The sequence below is a fragment of the Mirounga angustirostris genome, unplaced genomic scaffold (assembly GCF_029215605.1).
Source record: "Mirounga angustirostris isolate CCGP_5_RB_7025 unplaced genomic scaffold, mMirAng1.0.hap1 SCAF_5, whole genome shotgun sequence".
Classification (NCBI taxonomy): Eukaryota; Metazoa; Chordata; class Mammalia; order Carnivora; family Phocidae; genus Mirounga; species Mirounga angustirostris.
The window spans coordinates 16,821,535-16,846,661 of NW_026991713.1; the positions used below are offsets into that span (position 1 = coordinate 16,821,535).

A 25,127-nucleotide genomic window follows, 5' to 3' on the forward strand; every position below is an offset into this window, starting at 1 on the left:
GCTGGATGATTTCCCTATGGAGGCCATACAATGGCTCAGGAAAGGTTGGTGCTGGCTACAGCCAACTCGGAGTAATGGCCATGGAGTCTGGCAGTCTGCCGTCAGAATTTCAGGTGTTTGTAACTCAGATCGTACCTTAATATACCTCAGTGTTTCTATAGCATTTGTGTAATTTTATCATATCCTGTCTATTGATTTTGGTAGCATGTTCTGTTGGACAAATCTTACTGATTCCTAAAGAAGGAACTTCTGAGACCCTTGCCTTTGGTTTAAGAAGACGTCATGTTCCATTTGCAGGTACTTCCCATTGCTCCCCCTCCTTCCTTCTCTTCTTCCTCCACCTTTCCTAGTCTGACCCTGACCAAGTCACTCATTCTCTGGGGCCCGTGTTCTAACCTCTAAACGAGAACAACTTTACTAGATTATGTATTTCTTCCAATTCTAAAACCTAGATTGTGAAATTTTCCAAAATGACGAAACACAACAAACCACGAGGACGAGGTCTGATTCTACTGCTCAAATCCTATCGCTCTGGTTTCCACAATGGCTTCTGAATAACACAGATGATTCACTTATCCATTGTTCTTAGAATTAGGTGACCTCTGCGCTCAGAGCTGTCATGGGGGCACTGGGATTTATCTAGAAAAAGTGGTGTGGCAAGTGTAGGCTCTTCCCTCCTTAAAAAAGTGGCGAAGGTCACGGGGACAAAATCTGTTCCCTCCTATCTCCTTCGATTCAGAAGTCTTCTGGGTAGGCGCAAGTAGATAAAGGCTTATCGTTCCCGGTTTGGGGCTTTGACCAGCCTAAGTATCCGGCCCCCTAACCACAGACCTCGACGAGTCCGGCGAGCACCGAGCCACTGAGCCAGCCTGGGACTCTGCGGCTTCCCACGAGGCGCGGCGCGGCGGAAGCGGGGTCGCCACACTTCCGGTGGCCCGGCCGCGCGCTCGCCACACTTCCTGTTGATCGGGCTCCGCGGAGGGCGGGGCTGGGAGGAGGGCCGGCGGGCGGGCGGCTACGCGGGAGGCGGCCGCTGGCCTGGCGTGGGCGCGCGGGGCCGCGGCGGGCACGGACAGTCAGCCGCGTCGCTTCAGCCCGGAGCACCCTCGGCGGCCGCGCCTCCCGCCCTCCGTCCTTCTGCCCGGCCCCGCGCCACCATGCCCGCCGTGGACAAGCTCCTGCTGGAGGAGGCGTTGCAGGACAGCCCCCAGGTACCTCCCGCCGCTCCGGTCGCCTTGCCCGGGGACGGGAGGCCCCTCGAGTCCCGGGGTGGAGGCCGGGAGGGGGCACCCCGCAGGCGGGGCTGGACAACCCGAGAAAGGGCCCCCCCCGCCCCCGCGGCCGGAGTCTTTGTGTCGTGACCCCTTTTCCAGAGTCAGCCGAAGCTGACGCTGCCCGGCCCAAACTCGGGCTCCGTGGCTTTGCTGAGTGCCTCGGAAAAATAACCTTTTTGTGCCGCAGTTTTTACATCTGTAACACAGGGATAATAATTGTCCCCGCCTCATAGAATTGTCAGAATTAAATAAGGGGATGCCTGTAAAGTTGTTAGCGGGCAACGTCTGGTACAGAAGAAGTAGTCAATCTTAGTTACTACTACTACTGCTACTTACTGATGCGATGGGTCCTGGTGGATTTAGGGCCAAGATGGGAGGCAGAGAGTCCAGCTCTCTTTCCGGTACCCTTCGGCACGGTTTTCCCATTTTGTCAAGAGAAAATTACAACACCTGCCCCATTTGTCGCACAGGGGGACTTCATTAGCACGCTCGAGATGAAAGTTAAGTCCTCGGAGCTCTGCAGATGAAAGCTGCTGTGTAAATAGAGCAGATGAGTGCAGAATGACAGGAGTTCATAATTCAGTGCCCTTTTTCTTCAGGGAACTTTTTTGCTCCGCATTAGCACTGCCTGGCTTCATATCTCCTCTCCTGGTTCCGCATCCCTGGGTTTATTTAAATCAGCCTTTTTATCCCCAGGTGTCTCAACTCTTGAAAAATTAGAATGAGATTAACTGTTTTCCTTCTCTTTTCGGTTCCCTTCCTTATTCTTAGCAAATTGCACTCCTGGGATGATCTTTTGATGGTCTTACTTACTTTTTACTTACCCACTCTGCATCTTGCCAGTTTAGAATCAGCAGTCAAAGGGCCGTGTGCTTAGTTGCCTGTGTCCATTTCTTTGTGATCTTCCTTAGGGTAGGCAAGAAACTTGAGCAAGCTGTGGCTTTTTTTTTTTTTTTTTTAATTGGCATCCGCTGGTCTGATTGACTTTTCAAAGACCTCTTTGAAGTTTCTAGACTTGTGGCATTTTAATGGGACCGAAGCCCTTCGGAGAAGTCATTTTGTCTGTCTTCACACATAATGTGAGATATGAAGAGAATAATGTAGAATTTCTAAGGATACCATTTTGAACAGGGATTTCTGTTTGCTTTGTATTCCAGAAGTGCAAAGATATATTGCTTTCCTAACTGAGCATGGTGATGGCTGAGCCAGGTCAGAGAGGTTGTGCTGACTGATTCTCCTGTGTTGCCCTCATCGCGAAGTCACATTCTGCATTTCTGACTCTCACATAAGTGAATATGCACCATTTCTGAGTGGTTTACAGGGTTTGCTCAGCTGGGAGGAAGCAGAGAGAGGACTGGCAAACAAGGCAGGAAAACTGGATCCTAATTCTTGCTCTACCACTAGCTTACGTGATTGAGGCAAGTCACTTATCCTTACCCTGTGGTTGACTCAGTCTTCTCATCTGCAGAATGAGGGATGTGGAGCAGTTGATCTTTAAGGGGCTTTAGAAGCTTAAAATTATATTATATTGCATGGTTTATAATTTTGAGCTTGTATGTGGAAGAGGAGGTTCAGTGGCATTGGCATTCCTATATAATGTTCTTCTTAATGTAGGGAATTTGTTACTGCTTTTGGGACTTGGGTGTCACCTTACCAGGATTCTTCATGAGGTTGTTCAGCGGAAGCTAACTTTCAAGAAGGCTTTGATAATCATCGGAATATATTTATTTAGCAGTCTTATATGGGGCGTGTGCCTAAAGTGGCCTTATTCCCAAGGAAACCCATAGATTTGGAACTGGAGAAAAGTTAATCTAATTCCTTTTATGTGTAAAGAATAAAAACAATAGCAAACACCTATATCACACATGCCTTTTATGCGCCAGGCATTATTCGAAATGCTTTACCTGTATTAATTCACTTAATATTCCCAACAATCTTTTGAAGTAGGTCTCCTATGAAAGTTACCAAGGAGTAGAAAAGTTAAATAACTTGCCCAAGATTATATACTATACAGTGGCAGAGCCAGGATTGGAACCCAGGCAGTCTAGCCTATGTTGTTCAAGTTGGTCCAGCTACCTGGCACCTGGCCTTTCTATCACCGGTGACCTAAAATGTTTCACTGAAAGGAAGAGATCCTAAGAAACCATCTATTGTTTGTTTCTTCTAGTTTTATGAGGAGTAGTTATGAGGGTTGCTGCAGCAACCTGCACATGATTCATTAAGTGAACACAAAAGCTTTTGTAATTGAACTCAGTGACCCAAGAGGAGCTGAATAGCAGTTGACCGTCCTTAGACACATCTATTCATTTCGTCCTTTTTAGTACAGCACGGTGTACTGAAGACTAGTCTGTGCGTATACATATCATTTCTGGTTACATCTGATATGTGAGAGGCAGAATGTTTTGGGGACAAAGCTACTTGTCTCCGTTGCCGTCCGGGAGCCTCTGCTCCTTGCCAGGCGCCACTAGATGCTGGGAATATAGTGACAAGGTAGGAGTGCCTGCCCTCCACGGGGCACAGTCTGTCCCGGGAGACAGATAAGGAAAGCAGGGCCAGGGCCGTGTGAATGGGCTGCGGTAGGAACACAAACGCAGCTTTGAGCTGCTGCCACTCAGACTTCTGCAGGGGCTTATTGGCTTTTGTGTAAGTAGTCCGCTTTTGAGATAAGGTGAAGACAAAAGCGGTATTACTTGCTGTTTTCTTGATTTTTTGTGTGTTTGTTTCCTTTGCAGTTGGCAAAACTGAAGCCCAGAGAAGTTAAAGACTTAGTTCTGAGATTATGCAGGGAGTGGTCCAAGTGGCGACAGCCCTCCTTGACCAAACCAGGCTTTCTTTACTCAAGCAAGAGGCCTCAAAACAACCTGGTGGTTATGTGTTCATTGTGGAGAATAATATGTGTATTTTATAATCAGTTATTAAAATTGTGCCATTATATGATCAGATGCTATTCTGGAGAATAAAAAATGTCTAGGACTATTTTATTAGGTAACACCCAGCTTCTTTAAGATGGAGGGATGATGTGGATGCTGAGGCTGTATTCTTAGGGTGTTTGGTTTTTCTGGCTAGGCATACTCTTAAAAATGTAGGATAGTAGAAAAAAGATGGAATTGAAATCCTGATTCGGCCACTGTTACCTTAGGCAAGTTACTCGACCTCTCTGAGCTTGTTTTTCAACATGTGTAAAATTAGAATAAAAATATTTACTTAATAGGATTCTTATGAAGATGAATAATGTGTGTAATGTGTCTTCATGCCTGCATGTCATAGTAACTCCGTAAACGATTGCTGTTATTATCTTTATAAGTGATAGGCATCAGGGTCTTTCCCACTTGTAAGTAGTCTTTGATGTCTGGTGTACCTTTGACTGGTCCTTGGTCTCATTCCTTACGTTTCAGTTATAGAACATTCCTGTTGTTCCAGATATAAATTTAAGCAGATATGGAGCTGATAATGTGGGTATCAAAACAGTGTCTAAGATGGCTGGGCAGGTTTTTCTCAGTGGTGATCATGGCCTAGTTAGAAAGACTGGATTTTTCTTGCCAGTGCTAATGGGGGTGGTCATGGTAAACCTGTCCAGAGTGTAAGGAAACAAAACACTTGTGATATAGATTTGGCAGTTATTATAGGGAAGTGCGTGACAGGATGACCGAAGGGAAGCTGGCTACAGGCAGGACTTGGGCTGTGGACCACAGCGCATGCCCACTGATAAAGCTCGGCCAGCTGGGTGACAGGTGCAGCCTCCTGCAGGGGAGGAAGCAGGCCGTTGGTGCCGGTTGGACCTGGATTGACATCCCAGCCCTGCTGCTTCCCAGCCGTGGGAGGTTGAGCAAGTTTCTTGACCTTGATGAGCCTCAGTTTTATTATCTGTAAAATAGGGTTAAGTATCCATGGTATCTACCTCATAAAGTTGTTGGAAGGATTAAATGAAAAAACAAATATTTAGTGCTCAGCACAGTGTCTCACACACAGGAGGTACAGAGTAAACAGGAGGGTTCGTTTTCTTTCTCTTCTCTTTGTGGAGGATATTTACATAAGCCTTCTTTTCATCTTCTCATTTTCCATTCTGTTTCATTCCTGAGAGTTTTATTTATTTATTTATTAAAGATTTTATTTATTTATTTGACAGAGAGAGACAAAGTGAGAGAAGGAACACAAGCAGGGGGAGCGGGAGAGGGAGAAGCAGGCTTCCCGCTGAGCAGGGAGCCTGATGGGCGGCTCGATCCCAGGACCCCAGGATCATGACCTGAGCTGAAGGCAGAGCTAACGACTGAGCCACCCAGGCGTCCCTCATTCCTGAGATTTTTAAAAACAATAAGTAGGCCTCGACTAAATGGATATCAGTAGTAGTTAGAAAAATGAAATAGCCTCAATCCAGTTGTACCATTCTTTCCTTCTCATTTTCCTAGACATGTTAGTTATAGCAAAGAAAAATACCAGAATCATAATAAACGTCAGTGAGGGCCTCCAGCACTGACACCATGAATACAAAGAGACAAAAAGGCCCTTTACTATAGATAACATTTATAGATAACTGTATAGATAAGTATTGCTGTGGTGTTAAAATGAAATCTTACAGAGACTCATGCTCCTTTCCTTTCTGAGTCTCCCAGACGCTCCATCCGTATCTGCTCTCTATCTTCAATAAACTCTGCTCTCACTTAGAAAAAAATGAAATCGTACATGTAGAGCCCTTAGTGTGCAGCATTTAATAAGCAATCAAAGTTCATTATTTTCGTAATCAGTATCAGCTGCTAGTACCATACATCACACACTGGTAGGCACTTTATGTATATTCATTATCCCAGTAACCCTGCGAATTAGTGTTAGAGCCTGAACTTGGACCCAGGACTGACATGGTCCCAAGGGGATCCCAGATGCTTTGAGAGGCAGAGCAGGCTCTAAGCTCCTGGAGAACATAGGGTCGGTTCTAATCACCTCTGAATCCCAGTTGCCAGCACGATGTTTCGGCAGATCCTGGATGAAGGCAGAGATGCATGCATCAGTGAATGAATACAATCTCTCTCTCTCTTTTTTTTTTTTTTCCAAAATAGAAAGTATATTTTAAAAAGATAAAATGAAGAGTTTGGAACCAATGTTTTTCACTTACTGGTTGACATCCATGCATTGATTACCAGAGCCAGTGGGTCACAGTCATGATTTCTGTTTACAAATGGAAGAGAACAGAATAGAGCAGGAAAAAATCGGAGTGTATATGCATACTAATGATAAACATTGTTTGGTCACATGTGTTTCATTACCACTGTTTTTAATTTTAGAAGGTTTGAAGAACTCTCCTCTGGCACACGAATTTATATGCTGTATGAACTCTGATATTTTGCTGTCATTGAGAGCTTTTTAAAAACCTGTCTTACATTTTCCATATTCATTGCATCTTGTCCCTCTGTTGATAAGGATTGTTACTGAAGAGAGTACCTTGGTTTCGGAGAAGGTATTTTTAGCCTTGAAGGCTTCAGGCAAAGCCAGGACAATTGTGTCTGGCCCAAGTACACTGGAGTTTGGGGGACAAAATCAAGGGGAGACTGAATGATCCAAACACCCAGGTGATTGAGGGTGCTTTGAAGTAAGTCACTGCTCTCTTACCTGAGGTTAGAAAAAGAAAGAAGGAATTGAAATTCGAATGCAGGGAGTTAATGAGTCTTAATAGATTGTTCTTTGTAAAGTGCTTTGATATCTTATTAAAAGCATTTCTGTAATTTTCTGTCCATCCTGTGCCTGATGGATTATTTTTAGAGACCCCATTATCACTGACATAATATTTTAAATTCCCACTTTGCTGGACACTTAAAGTCCCTTGAGTAGATATGGTCACTTATGTGACACCTCAATACTTATTTAGACACCATCTCCTATGTAAATATTTCTTCAGTGTTCAACGTGTCAGGCTCTGTGCACAAGAACAATAGGAAATGCCTTCCATCAAATGACATTGCTCAGCTGCTCTGGGGCACTGAGTGGTTAGCCTTCCTGAAGGAATGGAGCTAGCATTCTTGTTAAGTTGAGATTTCAGTTTTGTGCCCAGATCTACTGCTGGTGGACCCAGAGTATACGAAATTTCCTGGCTACACGTTTAAAATTAGTTGAATAAAAGGTGACGAAAGACATGGAAATTGACTGTAGTAGCTTAGGAGGAAAGAATGACGCACCCCTGCAAGATGTCCAAGTTTGCAGAAAACCAGACAGATGGTTAGCTGCTGGGGTGATGCGCTGCTGGGCGTCCACACCGCAGGTAAACACACAGGCCTGGTGTTGTGTGCAGTTTATGGGCTGGAAAGGAGAGGCTGCCTTTTTAACTTTTTTTTTTTTTTTTTTGGACTCTCCTGGTGCTTAGATAGGGGCTAAGTCGAAACAGATAATAGCCCTCAAGTCTTACTCTTTAAAAAATTGGCTTTCCTTCTCTGGCCCCCAAATTGTATTCAGTTTGCCCCTGCGTTGTAGTCTGAAGGATTAGGAAAGTAGTTCTAAATTAAAGCTCCAGAAATCAACTCTTCCTAGTATTATCGGTAAAAGAATAAAGCCGGAGAATTGGCACCTTCCTTCCCCATTTCAGAGAGGGGAGTGTGTGTGTGTATGTGTTTTCTACCTCCTTTGTAACGTTTCCACTCAGAAATAAAGTCAACTTCTTCTTTTCTCGTAGACTCGCTCTTTACTGAGTGTATTTGAGGAAGATGCTGGTACCCTCACGGATTATACCAACCAGCTGCTCCAGGCAATGCAGCGCGTCTACGGAGCCCAGGTATCCTGCTGTGCCTTCCCCCCAAGAGGAGGAGAGTAGGAGCCCCCTGCCCTCATCTTGGACTTCTCTCAAGGGGCTGAGAAATTTGAGTCAGAACAATACCATTGAAAATTTGGAAGTAGAATCAGAATTGTCTTCCTCAAGTCCGTTCACCTTAAAACACTGAGGACAGTCTGTTTTCTCTGCTTAAGAAAGTGGGTAATTTTCCTGTAACTAGTAAAACCAGTAGAGGAGGACCACGTCACTGGTTTTAATTTTTTAAAAGACTCAGCCCCAGAGGGGAACATCTGAATCTCCTCTTCCTATTTGTGAATGAGCGGGGTCAGTATCCTGAGACATGTTCTTTGTCTTTCTCATAAATGGGACTCTTAGACGTCCAGGCAGGAGGGTAGGGAGGGTTTTCCACGTGCTTCTTCTGAGAAGGCTTGAGTCACACTTCTGAAACTGTCGGGTGGCTTCTTTGTTTTGAGGAACAAATATCTCTGACTTGCAGAACAATGGAAAATAAATTGCTGAGTAGCAAAAGTGAATTTTTTTTAAGATTGAGAAGTGCCTGTGTATGTTACGTTCTAAGGGAAGACTTACAAATTACTTAAAATTCATTATGTTGCACGTCAAAATATTAATGGCTTGCTGATGCTTTTTATTATTGATTCCTTGCTGACTTAAATCTGTATATGTCACTGTTTCTTTTTCTCATCGACGATCTCTAAAGAGATACCACATTCAGTATATAATATATACTAATAATTGTATGTAGTCATTTCTTATATAGCTCTTGATATTCATATATGATCATTTATTATTATTGTTTTATTAGTCATTTATTCATATCGTATAGGGGAAGAAGACTCAGTCCTTGCCATTAGAGAGTTTATGTTTGGGTGGGGAGACCGAAAACATTTATCTAAGAGTGTTAGCACCACTAGGAGAGGAGGTCGCCTAACCCAGAGGAATTGTGCTCAGCACCCAAAGAGAGGAGGATTGTGACAGTCGAGATTGAGTATTTCGTAGCTTCTGGGCATGATTTCAGGACTTTTACAGCAACTCTGTGAGGTGGGCATTGTTGGCAGTAGCCTCATTTTATAGGTTAGGAGACTTAAGGATTCCAGTGACAAGTGACTTGTCCAAGTCCATCCCGTTACTACATGGCAGAGCAAGTCAGCCCGGACCTGAAGCCCAAACTCCCAGCTACGAAACCTGGGGCAGCCTGAACTAGGGAAGTGGCAGTAGAAATGGAAAGAAGTGGATGAAATTCAGAGGTGTTCAAGAGACAGAATGGTGACTCACTGGATGTGAAGGGGTCAGATGTGTGAAGGATGAGTGCAGAATGATGTCCAGGTCTTTGACTTGAACAACAGGGTGGATAGCTGGGAGCACATAGAAGAGATGGAGGGTGTGTGTGTGTGTGTGTGTGTGTGTGTGTGTGTGTGGAATGGCAGGGATACCAATCATAATTCTTTCTTGAAAGGCTGATTTTGAGGTGTCCATGGGACATCAAAGTGGAGAAAGAGCTTGTTGAAAGTTCCCGATCTAGAGTTCAGGCTGGAGATACAGATTTGCAAACTCTACTGTATTATACAAGTGTAACTTAATTGGGACTGATTTTAAAACCCAAACAAATCATGTGCTCATTGTGAATCTACTTGTTGTTTTGGTAAGACATTCAGAAACTGGAGACATATTATGTTGATTTTTTAAAACCCTATTTATATTGTATGTTTTTATATCCCCTACATGTTCAAAATTTAAGAAAATAGAAATTTTTTTCCCTGGACTTGGACCTGAACTTACTTGCTGTTCAGTAATTTGAATATTGTCGTTAAATGACTTGTCTCCCATTTAAGGTTTAGGAGCCCACGACTTAAGGGACGATGTCTCTGTCACTCCCAAGAGTCTCTGTTCTGCCTCTCCATGTCTGTCAGAATCATTTACTTGGAGATGTCCAGAGGCTTTCTTACGCGTTTTTTCTTTTGAGCCAGAAAACTACATTTTGCCAAAATTAAGTGGGTCGTGCATTCCAAGAGTCTGTAAACCGGCTTTTAATTCACACCACATGATTATCACATGGGTTCTCTACTGGCCAGAAACCCTTCCTCCTTCCTCGGCATTTCCTGCAGCAGAGGCTCATGGGAAGGGCTGGTTAGTGCTGCCAGACTCAGCGACAGATCCAAGCAGTGGCCAGTGGCATCCAGATCGGCTGGGTCAGGGTCAGCTGGTTTTCAGGTTTATGTGAAGGCTTAAGTGTCTTCTTTTGTTTCTTTGTAATTAAAAAAAACCGAAACTTCGGGGCGCCTGGGTGGCTCAGTTGGTTAAGCGACTGCCTTCGGCTCAGGTCATGATCCCGGAGTCCCGGGATCGAGTCCCGCATCGGGCTCCCTGCTCGGCAGGGAGTCTGCTTCTCCCTCTGACCCTCCTTCCTCTCATGCTCTCTGTCTCTCATTCTCTCTCTCTCAAATAAATAAAATCTTTAAAAAAAAACAAAAAAAACAAAAAACGAAACTTCTTTGTCTTTGATGAATTTGTTTATATACATGTATGTATCGGTGTGTGTATATGTGTGTGTAGTAATACTTATCAGTGTTTTCACTCAACTTTCTCCCCCTAAGTTATGTTTTCTTGGTTTATTTAGCATCATTACTTAAATATTTTATACCTAGACCTGTTGAATTAAATTAATAGGGTTTTATAATCTCATTTTTTAAAACACAGGCACTTAGCAAGATGTTTTTGCATTATTGTATTTTAAAAACCAGGTTTATGCTGCTGATAAATGATAAATGATTCACTTTGAATCAGACCACATGGTAAATTTCTGTATTCTGATAGGGCGACAGCCACTGGACCTCAGTTTTAGAAAGAGGAAGAGTGAGGAAAACTAGAGGAAAGTTCTGTGAGCAGTTTTGCTGATTGTAGCTGATTTGGGGGAAATTTTAAATTTTATTTGACTTACATGCTAGAATGAAGCTATAGTTCATGAGCTGTTTTCAGTATTTTACAGCAGTCCCTGAAGTCACGTCTGGTCTTTTGACTGTCAGATGTGCCTTTGCAGGCCGTGGGAACTGAGTACCTTGTTAAAGGTCATTTGAACGAAGGAAGTAGTACACGTTTCTCATGCACTAAGAGCAGAGATGGGTTACATAAAAAGATCTGCTGTCTTGAAGATGATTGGCTAGATAAGTTTAAAATCTCCTTAGTGTCTGAACGCATCTGTGTCCATATTCAGTTAAATCTCAGATTTTGCGTTTCATACATTTGATACACAGAATTACATAAATAATCAAAATATCTGCCATAATTTTCTTTCTTGGAGAGGTTAAAAATTTTTAAATCTCGGGGCGCCTGGGTGGCTCAGTCGTTAAGCGTCTGCCTTTGGCTCAGGTCAGGATTCCAGGGTCCTGGGATTGAGCCCCTCATTGAGCGCCCTGCTCAGCAGGAAGCCTGCTTCTCCCTCTGCCCCTCCCCCTGCTTGTGTTCTTTCACTCGCTGTGTCTCTCTGTCAAATAAATAAAATCTTTAAAAAAATTTTTTTTAAATCTTTTAAGAATAGATTTATTAGGGTCTTACAATGAAGTTTACTTAGGTAATCTCCTTGTGAATATTGTTTTGAGAAAACAGGGACCCATGAAATGTCCCCAGCAGTATTACAAAACCCGGCAATTCTTGGAATCTGTCTCCAACAGACAATGGACCTCTGTAGTTAGTGCCTTCAGTCTGGATAGAATTTTTTTTTCTTTAAGTAAATTTCGGATGGATGTTTTTTGAAGTGAGAGCCATGGTTAAGGCTCTTTCATTTCCTTCAGCGAAGCAGACTTACATTGTTCAATGTAAGCAGGAAACATTGTTCAATCTCTACAACCGTTCTTCAGCCTTCTTGAATACAGAACGACAGATCCTAAAAACTAAAAGCCCAAATTGGAGGTGGGAATAGTATCTTTTCAAATTGGGGTAATAGGTAGCAGTAGGAGGTGATAGGAGTAAAATATTTTGAAGAGAAGATACACAGAAATTTGGTATTATAAAGAAAAAAATTCTTCTTTAGAAATGATGATATACAGTTGACACTTGAACAACATGAATTTGAACGGCACAGGTCCATTTATACGTGGATTTTTTTGATAAATACAGTACTGTAAATGTATTTTCTCTTAAGATTTTCTCTTTTTTTGGTAAAGATTTAGAGCGTGAGTGCACGCATGCGCACAAGTTGGGGGCGGGGCAGAGGGAGGATGCCAAGCAGACTCCCCGCTGAGCACGGAGCCCAAAGGGGCTTGATCTCACGGCCCGGAGATCATGACCTGAACCAAAACCAAGAGTTGGATGCTTAGCCAACTGAGCCACCCAGGGGCCCCTCTCTTAAGATTTTCTTCATAACATTTTATGTTCTCTGGCTTACTTTATTGTAAGAATATAGTATATAATACATATAACATATAAAACTTGTGTTGACTGTTGATGTTATCAGTAAGGCTTCTGGTCACTAGTAGGCTATTAAGTTTTGGGGCAGCTAGAAGTTATATGCAGATTTTTGGTTGCGCAAGGCGGGGCCGGCCCCTCTAACCCCTGCATTGTTCAAGGGGCCCCTGTATAGAGATCTCAAGCTCAGCAAGCTAATGCACCTGTTGGGAAACAAAATGAGAGGAGTGGGCTTCCAGGAGTATGAGCTTATAATAGGGCCGGGGAAGGATTTGGCAGGCAGATAGGGTCAGAACTGCGTATTTTAATAATAGAAATAATGGTTTCCATTTATTGGGTGCAGAAACATACCACAAGCTAGGCTCGGCATCTCCTTTGTAGAATCTCATAAGAAAGGAGAGGTATTACTATAGCATGTGTTCGCAGATCAGTAAACTAAGACTCAGGTTATGTATTTTGCCTAATATCACAGTGACAGAACTAGAATTTGCAGTCAGGTCTTTGACTCCAAGACCTGCACTCTCACCCTGAACCACTACGCTCTACTCTTTTGACATACTGGCCTCCAGAAGTGGCAGCAGAGGCTAAGGAAGTGGGAGCTTTCCAAGGTTTTTCTTGTCACTATAGAACAACCCCCACTATAGGACGGCCAAACAGCTGTGTAGCACAGCAGTTCCCCCTTTAGCTACGGGTTCACTTTCTGCTGTTCCTGTTACCCACAGTCAACTGCAGTCTGGAAGCAGGCGCTCCTCCTTCCGACATATCGTCAGAAGGTCAGTAGTACCTAGTGCTACATCATTCACCTCACTCCACCTCACCGCATAGGCATCTTCTCATCTCATATCATCACAAGAAGGAGGGTGAGTATAGCACAATGAGATATTTGAGAGAGAGACCACATTCACATTAGCTTTTGTTACACTATACAGTTGGCCCTTGAATAATGCAGGGGTTGGGGCACTGACCCCCATACAGCTGAAAATCCCCCAAAGCTTAGCTAGTAATGGCCTCCTGTTGACCAGAAGCATTCCAAAAACAGAGTTGATTAACACATATTTTGTATGTTGTATATACCATGTACTGTACTCTTAGAATAAAGTAAGCTAGGGCGCCTGGGTGGCTCAGTTGGTTGAGCGACTGCCTTCGGCTCAGGTCATGATCCTGGAGTCCCGGGATCGAGTCCCGCATCGGGCTCCCTGCTCGGCGGGAAGCCTGCTTCTCCCTCTGACCCTCCCCCCTCTCATGTGCTCTCTCTCATTCTCTTGCTCTCTCTCAAATAAATGGATAAAATCTTTAAAAAAAAAAAAAGAATAAAGCAAGCTAGAGAAGAGGTGTTATTGAGAAAATCACAAGGAGGAGAAAATACATTTACAGCACTGTATGTATTTATTGAAAAAAGTTTTTGAGTAAGTTGACCTGCACAGTTCAAATTCATGTCATTCAAGGGTCATCTGTATTGTTATAATTTTTCCATTTTGTTATTATTGTGAATCTCTCACTGTGCCTAATTTATGAATTCAACTTTATCATAGGCATGTATGTGGAGGAAAAAACAGTATATATAGAGTTCAGCAGTAGCCACAATTTCGGGCATCCACTAGGGCTCTGGGAATGTGTCCCCCGTGGAAACAGGGGCCCACTGTATGTGAGAGGTGGAAGCCAATTCCTTTTTGTGACTAAAGTGACTTGTTGAATGAGTTTTTATGCATGATTGTTTTAGTCAGTGCATTTTAATAGCCCTGAAAACCAGTCAAATTGAGGTTGCTATGACAGGGACTGAGGAGAAATATGTATGTAGCTTCAGTGAGGGAGCAGAGCGCCTGAGTGGTTTCTAGAAACCACTGGGATTCCTGCACTTGTTTTGCGTGCAGGACCTACAGCTTTTCCTCAGGATGGCTTTACGGCATTCAGATTAATATGAAAGATGATTCTGGACGAGGCTCATTCACTTAGGTACAAGGGTTAAGGGTATGGCCTTGAACTCATCAGATCTGAGTTCCAGTGCTGGCTTGGCCACTTGCTCTGTGATATTGGGAGGGTCACTTGTTAGCCTGAATTTCCTTATCAGGTAACAGAGACTGTAATCATGGCCACCTCATTGATTATTGTGAAGGTTAATAGTGTTTACCCTTGAAGGGCTACGATCAGTTCCTGGCACGAAGGGCTCTGGGTGTTAATCATCTTCTAAGGCTTAAAATAACATTAGTTAAGATAGCACGTTATACTGGGGCTGTTATTTGGGTTAAATAGAAGCCTGGTCCTCTGATCCTGACTTTGTTGACAGAGCAGTCTATACTTGCTCTCTTCACTTCCTCACTGGATGGTTGATGCCCGCTCCTCAGTCTGGCCTCTCTCCTCCCCTTGCTTCAGGGGCGGCCTAGTGCCTAAATCGGAGCCTCTCCACCCTTGGGCCCTGGGCAAACACCTGATCCTTTAATGACACCCCCCCCCCGAAGTGGTCTTGCTTTGGTTCCTGTGACAAGGTCCCTTCCGGTCCCCTCCTAGTTCTCTGCCCGTCCTTCTAGGTCTTTCTCCTTTCTTGGCATCCTGTTGCTGCCTGCCCCTTAAGTTCTCCAGAATCGCACTGGAATCCTCCTCTGCTTCGTCTCTATTTGCTTCCAGAGCTAAGATCCCTTCAGCAAGCCTGGCCATTTCAGAGTCTGTTTCTAGTCCTTGTCTCTGGGTCTTTATTCAAGACACTGGCCTATTGGTGCTGTGGGGAGTGAGTGCTCCGCTCTTACCAGATCCAGCACTCTCTGATCCATCTTCCTGCCTTCCGGAGGTGTCTTCCCCTTTCAGTCCCTCCTCTATATCCAAACCTCCCTCCCTCCCTGTCTTCACACGCTTCCCTGGCTCCCAGTGCAGTTGAGTTTGAACTCCTCAGCAAGGTGCGCAAAGCTCTTCACGAACTGAGTATCCGCCTACTCCTCTAGGGGTGTTTGGCTGTTCCAGAATGTGCCAGGCCCCCCACATGCCTTGAGACTCTCCTCTGCCGTTCCTGCTGCCAACAGCCCCCATCAACCCCTTGCCCTGACAAACGGCCTTCCCGGCTTGAAGACGTCACCTCCGAGGTGTCTCTGGCACCTTCCCTTCCTTCCGGCTCTCCCTCCTCAGCCGAAGCGCGCCCGCGTGCCGGATGCCCCGTGCCTCGTTGGGGCGAGCACTTCCGGGGCAGCGAGCGCGGTCTCCCTGGCCCTCTGGACCGTGAGACCGCAAGAGCCGACTCGCCGGCTCCAGTGCCCGCACCGGGCCTGGCCCCTGGGAGTGCTGGGGCCGTCGGTGCCGCGGGCGTCGAGGGAGGGCCTGGGCTGCGGACGTGCGCCGCTGAGCGCCGGCGCAGCCCGCCGCCGACCGGAGGCCGGCTTTCTGGGGTTTCGCCGCCTCCTCACACGCTGCGCGCTGTCATTTTTGCCTCAGAACAACCCCCAGGTCTCCCCACGGCCTCCACATTCTGGAGACTGTTCTCATCCCTCGCTCCAACTCTTCGGGTGGGCTCCCGAGCCTCCTGCCGTGCCCCCTTCGGTGCTCCTCGCCACCACGGCCACTCTTGAGTTTTCCTCCGCTCAAGTCGGATCTTGTCGCTGTCCTGCGCCCGTGGCTCGGGGCTTCCCTGTTGCCTCCAGGGTAACGTCCCCGTCCCCAGCGTCCCCCACTCACGGCCTGCCCCCCAGCACAGCGTCCTGCCTTGGTTCCTCGCGCTCCTCACTACTCCTGTGCGCGGCCCAGCTCGAGGGCTCCTGGAGCCCGGCTTGGGGGGAAGCACGTGGTGAGCGAGACTTTCCACGCCTGAGCTTGAGGCAACATGGCTGGGATGGAAGCGAGGGCCTGCATGGTGACTTTGACCCCAGGGGATTTCCTCTGCCCCTGCTCCCAGCCTCACCATTGCCCTCCACCAGGGATGTGCCACCAGCAGGGGCCTCTGGGTGGTTGGGGTGACAGTGACAGTTGCCGGAACGCTCTGTGCCACCCCAAGATAAACAGTCCTTTGCTAAAAGCATGGTTTTTCTTTCAGGTTTGCTGACCACGGGTATTTCTGCCTTGACAGGAGCCATGGAGGTTCGATGTCACGTAGGAGATGCTGTCAGTAAACACGTCACTGGGTTATCTTTTTTAAGGATTCTTAGCAGGCATTAAATAGCATAGTGAATAGCCAAAGAATGGTTCCAGAATGTCGCAGAAATCTGACTCGTGGAACTCGATTTAGAGTCTAAATTTTAGGCCACTTCTGTTGCTTGAACTACAGCTAGAAGAAAGTGTGGGATTTATGTTCCTATCCATGGGCCCAGCGAGACATGCCCGCTGAGTACCAGCCAGATAACAGGTTTGCACTTTAGATTGGAAATAGCATAGTGTTAAAAACGTGGCATTTAGATTTCAAGTCCAGCAGATCTGCATTGGGTCTTTGCCTCGCCAGATATTAGTTGTGATTTTAAAAAGTTGTTATCCGGGGTGCCTGGGTGGCTCAGTCGTTAAGCGTCTGCCTTCGGCTCAGGTCATGATCCCAGGGTCCTGGGATCGAGCCCCACATCGGGCTCCCTGCTCCGCGGGAGGCCTGCTTCTCCCTCTCCCACTATCCCTGCTTGTGTTCCGTCTCTCGCTGTGTCTCTCTCTGTCAAGTAAATAAAATCTTAAAAAAAAAAAGTTGTTATCCTTTCTGAGCCTTTGTCTCCTCATTTGGTAATAGTCCCTACCTGATAGGTGCACTGTAAGGATTAAATGTGATAAAATATGAAAAGCACTTAACAGCACTGTCCGGTACTTAGAAAAGACTCGCTGAATGTTAGCAGCTGTCTGTGTAATTGCTGTTGCTAATATTTACTCTGCACCCAAGCTCCAGTTTTGCAGGCCTTGTTGCAGAGATAATTGTGTGGGCTGACCTCACAGGGTGTGGATTAATTGGCTGATGTGGGCAAAGCATTTCGTAAAACCTCTGTGTACAATAGATTAAGTGTGAGTAAGTTTAAAGTTGGTCTAGTTCAAAAGATTTTTCATGGCATGTGCTCTGCACAGAAGTTCACTTTTCAGGGCAGGTGACAGGCCGTTTTGGACCTGTCATTTGTTCCCAGTGAGATCATACTGGCCGAGCAGAATCTTGCAGCCTGGAATCACACACATCTGAAAATACACAGCATTTTCACAGGGTATTTCGGGGCGAGACCTGGCAGAGTCCAGTTGTACACAGTAGTTGTGGAAAGCAGCGGTTGAATGTTGTGCCCCCTTCTTGGCTTTGTGCAGGGGGCCCAGGAGCACTCCCCCCCCCCGCCGCCCCCCCCCCCCCCCCCAGCCTGGGTGCAGTCTGACGCCGGCGGCACTCTGGCAGGTTTTCCATTATTCCCTTTGGAGCGTTTGCCACTAAGTGGTAGAGAAGAATCCAAGTAGCCCGTGCTTCTTGCTTAGTTTGAAGGCAGGGAGGGTAGTTATCATATCTGTTGACCAGTCTCTAAAGGATACAGATATGGGGCAGTAATATTTTAGTTTTAGCTAAAATAAAGAATGACTTAAAAGAGTAGAAAATGAGGGCACCTGGGTGGCTCAGTTGGTTAAGCGTCTGCCTTCGGCTCAGGTCCTGATCCCAGGGTCCTGGGATCAAGACCCACATCAGGCTCCTTGCTCAGCAGGGAGCCTGCTTCTCCCTCTGCCTGCAGCTCCCCCTGCTTGTGCTCTCTCTCTCAAATAAAATCTTTTTTAAAAAAAATGGAAAATGTTCCTTGAATTTGAAATATTGTAGCTTAATGGAGAGCCTCCTGGGGGTGGGTCTCTAGAGACATTTAATATCTAAAGCAGGATCAACAATTTACACCCTTGGGCTGGCTTTCTGTTTTGGTAAATAATGTTTAAATGAAGGAAGCCACACTCATTCCTTTCTGTCTTGTTTATGGCTGCTTTCATGTTCCAACAGCAGAGTGTGTAGTTGTGACCGAGACCATCTCCACAAGTAATGTCTATCTGGCCCTTAGAGGAAAAGTTTGTCAACTTCAGGCTAAAGCGTAGGCCGCCTCAGCTCTTAGCAGGACTTGGGATCTTGGAGAGTAGTGTTTAAGTGTGTGGATCTTAGAATGGGACAGATGTGGGCTCACATCCCAACCCTGCTGCTAAGTAGCTGTGTGACCTTGGGCAAATGTCTCAACCTTTCTGTGCTGCCTGTTTCTTCATCTGTAAAAATGAGTTAATAATCAGAACCTACCTTATAGGGTTGTCAGAATTAAATGAGGTAACACATGGAATACACTTGGTGTGGCATCTGCCATGGATTAAATCCTCTCCGTGCTAGCTGCTGTTGTTAGGACGATTCTGTAGGTCTGCAAATCCCAGTCCACATGGTGCTGCCCCCAGGCAGATGCTTAAAGTAGCTTAAGCAAAGCCACCCTAAACCCTCCGTTACTAACTCAGAGAAGAGGAGCGAGGGATTTTCTGATACAACAGGCTGTCAGCCCAGTGAGTGGGTCAAGACCCTTTCCCATGCACTTTGACCTTCCAAACAGCTCTGCTGGAGATGATCGGCAGGCTGATTTCTTGGCTGATTGTTTCATGCTGTGCATTCTTGGTATTTTATCATACCACCCGCCTCATAGTGATGTCACCTGTAGGGTTAGGAAGTATTTTCCCCTGACCTCGGATTCCAAGTATTGTCTTAAACTGGGAATTTAGAGGAGTCTTCTAACTTTGTTTGTGCATTCATTCATCACACATTTGTCGAGAGGCTGCTGTGTGCTGGGAGCTGCTGCACGCCCTCCCTCAGTGCGTGCAGGGCCTAGTGCTTGTGCATTTGTTCACCTGCCTTCCTCTTGGCTCCGTGGCCACAGCTCGGGTTTGTTTTGAAAGGAGTGGCACCCTGGTAGGATTCCAAAGCCAGGAACTTTTATTATATGTGCTTGTTTCAGGGTCAGTTAATGCCTGTTCCTTGGGGCCGATGAAGGAAGTCAGGGAACAGGTTGGCTAGTTGTCAGCAAAGAGGGCTGAAAAAAGTAGGATTAGGATTCTGATGGGTCTTGCAAAGGAAGGCCACGATAAAGAAAACAAGCCCCTGCAGAGTTCAGGCCTTGCCCCTAAAGGGAGAGCAAACCCAGGTGAATTAGAAAGTAAGCAAAGGCCAGGGCCGGCCGGTGCCCTCCCCTCCTCCCCAGTCAGACGCTGTGGCCCTGCCCCTCTGTTGGGAGTGAGTCCTGAATCTGAAGAGAAGTTTTCACTGAGCTTTAGAAATGAAGACACGTGTTCTAGGCAGAGGGCATCAATTGTCGGAGGCTTGTGGTGGAAAACTGCCCCACAGCCAGCGATAAGAGGGATAAACCAGAGAAGAGAAAGATGAACAATATGGGCCAGTGAAAGTGGCATGAAACGGGCCTCCCAGGACAGTGCAGCTATGCTTCTGTGTTCCCATCCAGCAGGACCGACCTAGCCCTCTTGGGTTTGCTGGATCTGATCATGTCACAGTGCTGCAGAAATTCCCATTGCCCTTAGTCTAAATGTGGGCCATGGAGGCTTGCATGCCCTCACTCTGTCTGCTCGGCCAGCCACGTCTCACCTGCACACCTGCACCCCTTGCTCCGGCTACACTCGTCGCTCTTCAGACAGTCTGTGCTGCGTTTCCACATGCTGGTCCCTCCTTCTGGAAAGCTGGTTCCCGTGGCTAACTCCTAGTCTGTCTGCAGGGGTCCGCTTAGAACCATTCTTCCTTAGAGACCATCTGCGTCCTCCTGCTAGAGCCTCCTAACACGTCCATGCTTTCCTTTGCGGTTCTCATCATGCCTGTAACTATTTTTTGCTGTCTGCTTCCCAGTAAATTGTGTGAGGACAGGGGCGGAGTCTTTGTTGGATGTTGGGTATAGCATAATTGCTCACTACATTTTTGTACTGACTGACTAGAAGGAACAGTAATTTGTAAATGGTGGGGGGAGAAAAGCAAGCTTTAACGTTTTTAATTTGTTTTGGTCTTGTTTTCCAAATAATTCCTGAGCAAACTATTATTTTACAGACACAACACATACTTTTTTTAAGGGATTCTCTGAGGTGACTTTTTTTTTTTTTGGTGACTTTACATGTGTTGGACATATCTTACCTGCTTTTCTCTTCTCCCTGCAGAATGAGATGTGCCTGGCCACTCAGCAGCTTTCTAAGCAGCTGCTAGCATATGAAAAACAGGTAACTGGGTATTTATGTGGCATGTGATGCTATGCTCGGGACTCTCGTAAATGGAGTTCTTTTAAGGAATTCTCCAAGGGGGGCGCCTGGGTGGCTCGGTCCTTAAGCATCTGCCTTCAGCTTGGGTCATGATGCTGGGGTCCTGGGATCGAGCCCCACATTGGGCTCCCTGCTCTGCGGGAAGCCTGCTTCTCCCTCTCCCACTCCCCCTGCTTGTGTTCCCTCTCTTACTCTCTCGCTCTCTCTGTCAAATAAATAAATAAAAATCTTTAAAAAAAAAAAAAAGGAATTCTCCAAGGGCATCCTTGAGAGACTTTGATTTCCTTCTTTCTTTTTGTCCATGGTCCACTCCTGTTTTTGTTTTTTGTTTTTTGATGGAGTTTTTTGTTTTTTGGGGTTTTTTTGTCTTGCCTTTTCCTTTCCCCTGATAAATTCTAACTGGTGATTATCCCAAAGTCTTTATGATGTATTCTAATTAGTCTACAGAAGTCACCCACTGCCTTGAGGGTTCATGGTCTGAGGGGCTACAAACGAATCAAATTCCGGGAAATAAACTCAAAGATGCCGTTATGTCCAGACAGAAGAAGGGTGATGGCCACCAAAGGCATAGCCCGGGAGGGGCGACTGAGTGTGTTGCTGGGGCAGGAAGTGGAGGGCGCACTCGTTTTCTGCAGATAGACACTGTGACGCGATTGCGCCCGGGAGCAGAGTGGGAGCTGGCTGGAGGGCGCTGGGATGTGGGTGAGGCAGCACTGACTCTCCAGGCGTTAACAACTGGGTCTTTTATTCTCTGGTCTTAGAATTTTGCTCTTGGCAAAGGCGACGAAGAAGTAATTTCTACACTCCACTATTTTTCCAAAGTGGTAGATGAGGTAAGATCGAAACACGGCAAAATTTTATTTGATTCTTTCTTGAACTTTCTTTTATCTTTGTGTTGGCCCACTTTCCATTGTATGTATCTACTCAAATATTTAAGAAGATATCTCAACTTGTTGCTCTTCCAAGGCTCATTTCACAAGACAGGTTGTATGCGATTATGTTTGTTTCTGGTTTGAGGAGAAAGGCTTTGTTATACATGAATAATGGACCAAGAGAAAGATTTCTGAGAATTCAGTTTCCCAAAAAGGGTGTATTGGTTTCTCCAGCTGCTTGTAACAAATTACAAGTAGGTGGCTTAAAACAACAGACACTTATTTGTTCCCAGTTCTGGAGCCCAGAAGTATGAAATCAAGTTGTTGGCAAGGCCAGGCTCCCTCTAGAGGCCTGAGGGGGAAACCTTCTTGGCCTCTTCCGGCTTCTGGTGGCCCTGGGCGTCCCTTGGCATGTGGCTGCATCCCTCCAGTCTCTGCGTGTGCCTTCCCATGGCCTCCTCCCCACCCCACTTCACCCCTTCCATCTGTGTCTTCTCTTCTTATAGGGACACTTATCATTGGATTCGGGCCTACCTGGATAACTCAGGATGATCTCATTTCGAGGCCCTTCATTACATCTGTAAAGACCTTGTTTCTAAATACTCACATGTTCTGGATGGACATTTCTTTGGGGGAGGAAGAGGATGGGCACGATTCCCCCGCCACAAAGGGTTTCATACAACTGTTCTTGTAGCTGTATTGTATAATACGTTTGGAACATTTGTGAAAAACAGGTATTGTTATAAGAGAAGTACATAAATCCTATTTGTAATAAACACCCCAGCTCAGAGGCTACTGGTGCTGAGCAGAACCCTCTACAGAATTAGATCGGTATGAAATGGGTATTTCACCTTTCAAGGAGCTTGCAGTACTTACAGTAGAAAATTATGATAAAGAAGAAGCGAAAAAGGACATGCAGGTTCCATTTAACTGTTCAGTCGCTAATGTAAAGGAGATACTGTCTTCAGTTTATAACATGAGAAACTAGCATTCATATAAAACTGTACTGATTGCATTGTCATTCATTCAACAAACCAACCCAGCAAGTTGATACTCATTCAGCAAACACGTATTGACCACCTACTGTGGGGTAGGTGCTGTTATAGGCACTGGGGATATAACAGAGAACTCGTCATCCAGTTCTTTTGAGCTTCATCCTTTCTCCCACGACTCTGACTCTCTTCAAAATGAATGTTTAAAATGGGTGGATATCTTTTCCAGATAGGAGGAGCATGAATGGAAAAAAGTAATTTTTTTGGAAGTGAGGAGATGAATGTTTCCTAATTAACCATGAATAAGGAGCCCAGGGGGAGAAGCAGCGGGCTGCACTACCTGAAGTCAGGTCTTTTCTTGACCAGAGCCAGTTGCTAAGGAAATGTGGTTAGTCCTCAAACCCCCAGAACCTATATTTCCAGTTTAAGATACTTACTTACAACCCTACTTTCATGGGCAGGAATGATGATTCTTTTGGTGGAGAGTGAATCATTCCCAAAGGCTGGAAGGCTGGGAATGTGATTTTATAGGTGGTATCATGGCCTCCCGGAAGCTTGGCCCCATCAGGGGTTCTCAAACAAGCCTCTTGGTGTGGAGACCTATGCGCGTGAAAGCGAAACTTTGCCGAATGCACAGATTGGTGGGTGATTTCCTTTTGTTCACCAACCAGGAATCCCAGAACATCTTCAGTAATATCTGTGTTCGTTGCTGATGTCTAGACCACCAAACATTTGAAGTTTGGGCAACTCCATGAGCATAAAAGACTCTATCCAACACGGTGTAGTAGGAAAAGCCTGGAGTTCAGATATAGTAGCCCAGGATGAAAATCCCAGCCATTCCACCTCTTTGCTGTTTGGATTTGGAGAGTTGTTTGCCTACCTGTTACATGGGTATAATAAAGAAGACCTGACTCTCAGAGTGGGTGAGAACCAAGTGATATAAAGCATGTAACTCTGGCATGCAAAAAGGACTCAAAAATGGTAGTGCTGAGGGGGGATGACTTATTTCTTTTGCACCATTTACAACAGGATTTAGGAAGGCCTTGACAAGGTGGGTGGAAGGAGAGAAAGAAAATAAAATTACTTGGTGAGGAGGATCACATTTGAATACAGTCAGCTTGCTCTTTGAAAGAACAGAGGCCTGGGATCTGAGGTTTCAGTGGGGAGCCTTCTTTCTGCAGAGTAATTCCCAGGCCCACAACTGCTGTGGTTGTCGGGTTAATGGGTTCCCAGCAGGCCAGTCTTTCAAGTGTGACTTTGGCTGTTCTGAGAAGGAGAGAACTTATGGTGGCCTGGTAAAGTGTGACCCGAGGTGAGTGCTCCCAGTGAGCCGTGTTCGTTGCATGCACATGAACGTGACGTTTCCTCCTCCAGCTGGTGTGGCTCAACCTGGGAACGTAGTACATAGACCGTAGCCATGGGTTTGGAGACTCCTTTAGCAAACCTGAGGCCAGCTCAGAACCGCGCATTTAGTTTTAGAACCTCTAGGCCCATATCATTTGTAGCTTTATGAAGGGTTGTTTATTTGCTAAGGAAGTGTAACAGAACTCTTGAACCACACAGAAGTGTGCACTGTGATCCTGTGCGGAAGTCAATGTCCGTTATAGTGGGCATAATTTTTTTTTCAGTAAGATTTCTCTCTCTTTTCAGCTTAATGTTCTCCATACAGAGCTGGCTAAACAGTTGGCAGACACAATGGTTCTACCTATTATACAATTTCGAGAAAAGGATCTCACAGGTAAAGTTACTGAGTTCAGTGCCAATTACCTTCAAAATATCAATTCATTTCATAATCGTTCTGACTGTACTAATTTCTTTAAATATGTGCATCATTGAGAAATGCCCTTCTTTTTCTGAGCACTTCAGTTTAGCTAACTTCCACTGAATCTCCACTATGTCTTGGCTCGCCTAAAGGAGGTTACAGGCTAATGAGAAAACTGACTTGGAAATAGACAGTCATAACATCATGTGTTAAGGGCAACAGGACAGAGAGGTACAAGACAGCACACAGAAAGGTGTGATTACCTTTTTGACGTTAGGGTACCAGGGAGGGCTTCCTGGAGAAGGTGATCTCTGTGCTGGGTTTTGAGAGATGAGTGTTTACCAAGGAGACAACGATGGCAAGGTTTATATTACTGGTTCGGAGCATTTGTAAAGGCATGCTGTTTTGGGGGAGCCATGAATGCTTTGGAAAGTGGGTGCCTTAGAGAGGGACAGAGGGGTGGGGACCATGCTTTACCTGTACTAGACCCTGGGCTGCAGCCGTTAACAAGGCAGACGAGCTCCCTGGTCTCCGGGAGCTCACATTTTAGTGGGTGGGCAGATCTGGGACTGGTTCAGAGAGCCTGGTTGCCCTTTTGGACTAATTTTGGTTCTTCAGCCAAAAACCAAAGCAAAATTATAGAGTAATTTTATATCTCTTGGAATTCAAGGTAGTCAAAAAATGAATAAAAAAGAACTAAAATTCATGAAAAAAATAGTTGATATTACAAAAGGGAACCCAGACTTTCTAGTCTTTTTGTTCTTTATGTCATCAAAAATATTAATTGCTTAGAGATTCAAGAATTGTATTTTCTGGAACACTGATGTAAAAAATTGCTGGCTAAAAAAAGTCTAAACTGACTACTAAGAGATCTGTTCA

At 45.5% G+C, this 25,127-nt stretch overlaps 1 protein-coding gene across 3 annotated transcripts in view; it reads left to right on the forward strand.

The window, feature by feature from the left end:
• The first annotated feature begins 1,002 nt into the window (after nt 1–1,002).
• Nucleotides 1,003–25,127, forward strand: part of APPL2 (adaptor protein, phosphotyrosine interacting with PH domain and leucine zipper 2) — a 53,062-nt gene continuing 28,937 nt past the window's right edge. Inside the window, exons 1-5 of one of the 3 annotated variants that reach the window (XM_045872687.3) lie at nt 1,003–1,211; nt 7,930–8,028; nt 20,524–20,583; nt 21,384–21,455; nt 24,137–24,224. In XM_045872687.3, coding sequence (XP_045728643.1) covers nt 1,158–1,211; nt 7,930–8,028; nt 20,524–20,583; nt 21,384–21,455; nt 24,137–24,224 — 373 coding nt within the window. In that variant the 5' untranslated portion in view covers nt 1,003–1,157. The remainder of the gene's footprint in view (nt 1,212–7,929; nt 8,029–20,523; nt 20,584–21,383; nt 21,456–24,136; nt 24,225–25,127) is intronic. The other 2 variants (XM_045872686.3, XM_064590693.1) reach the window with 2 other exon arrangements.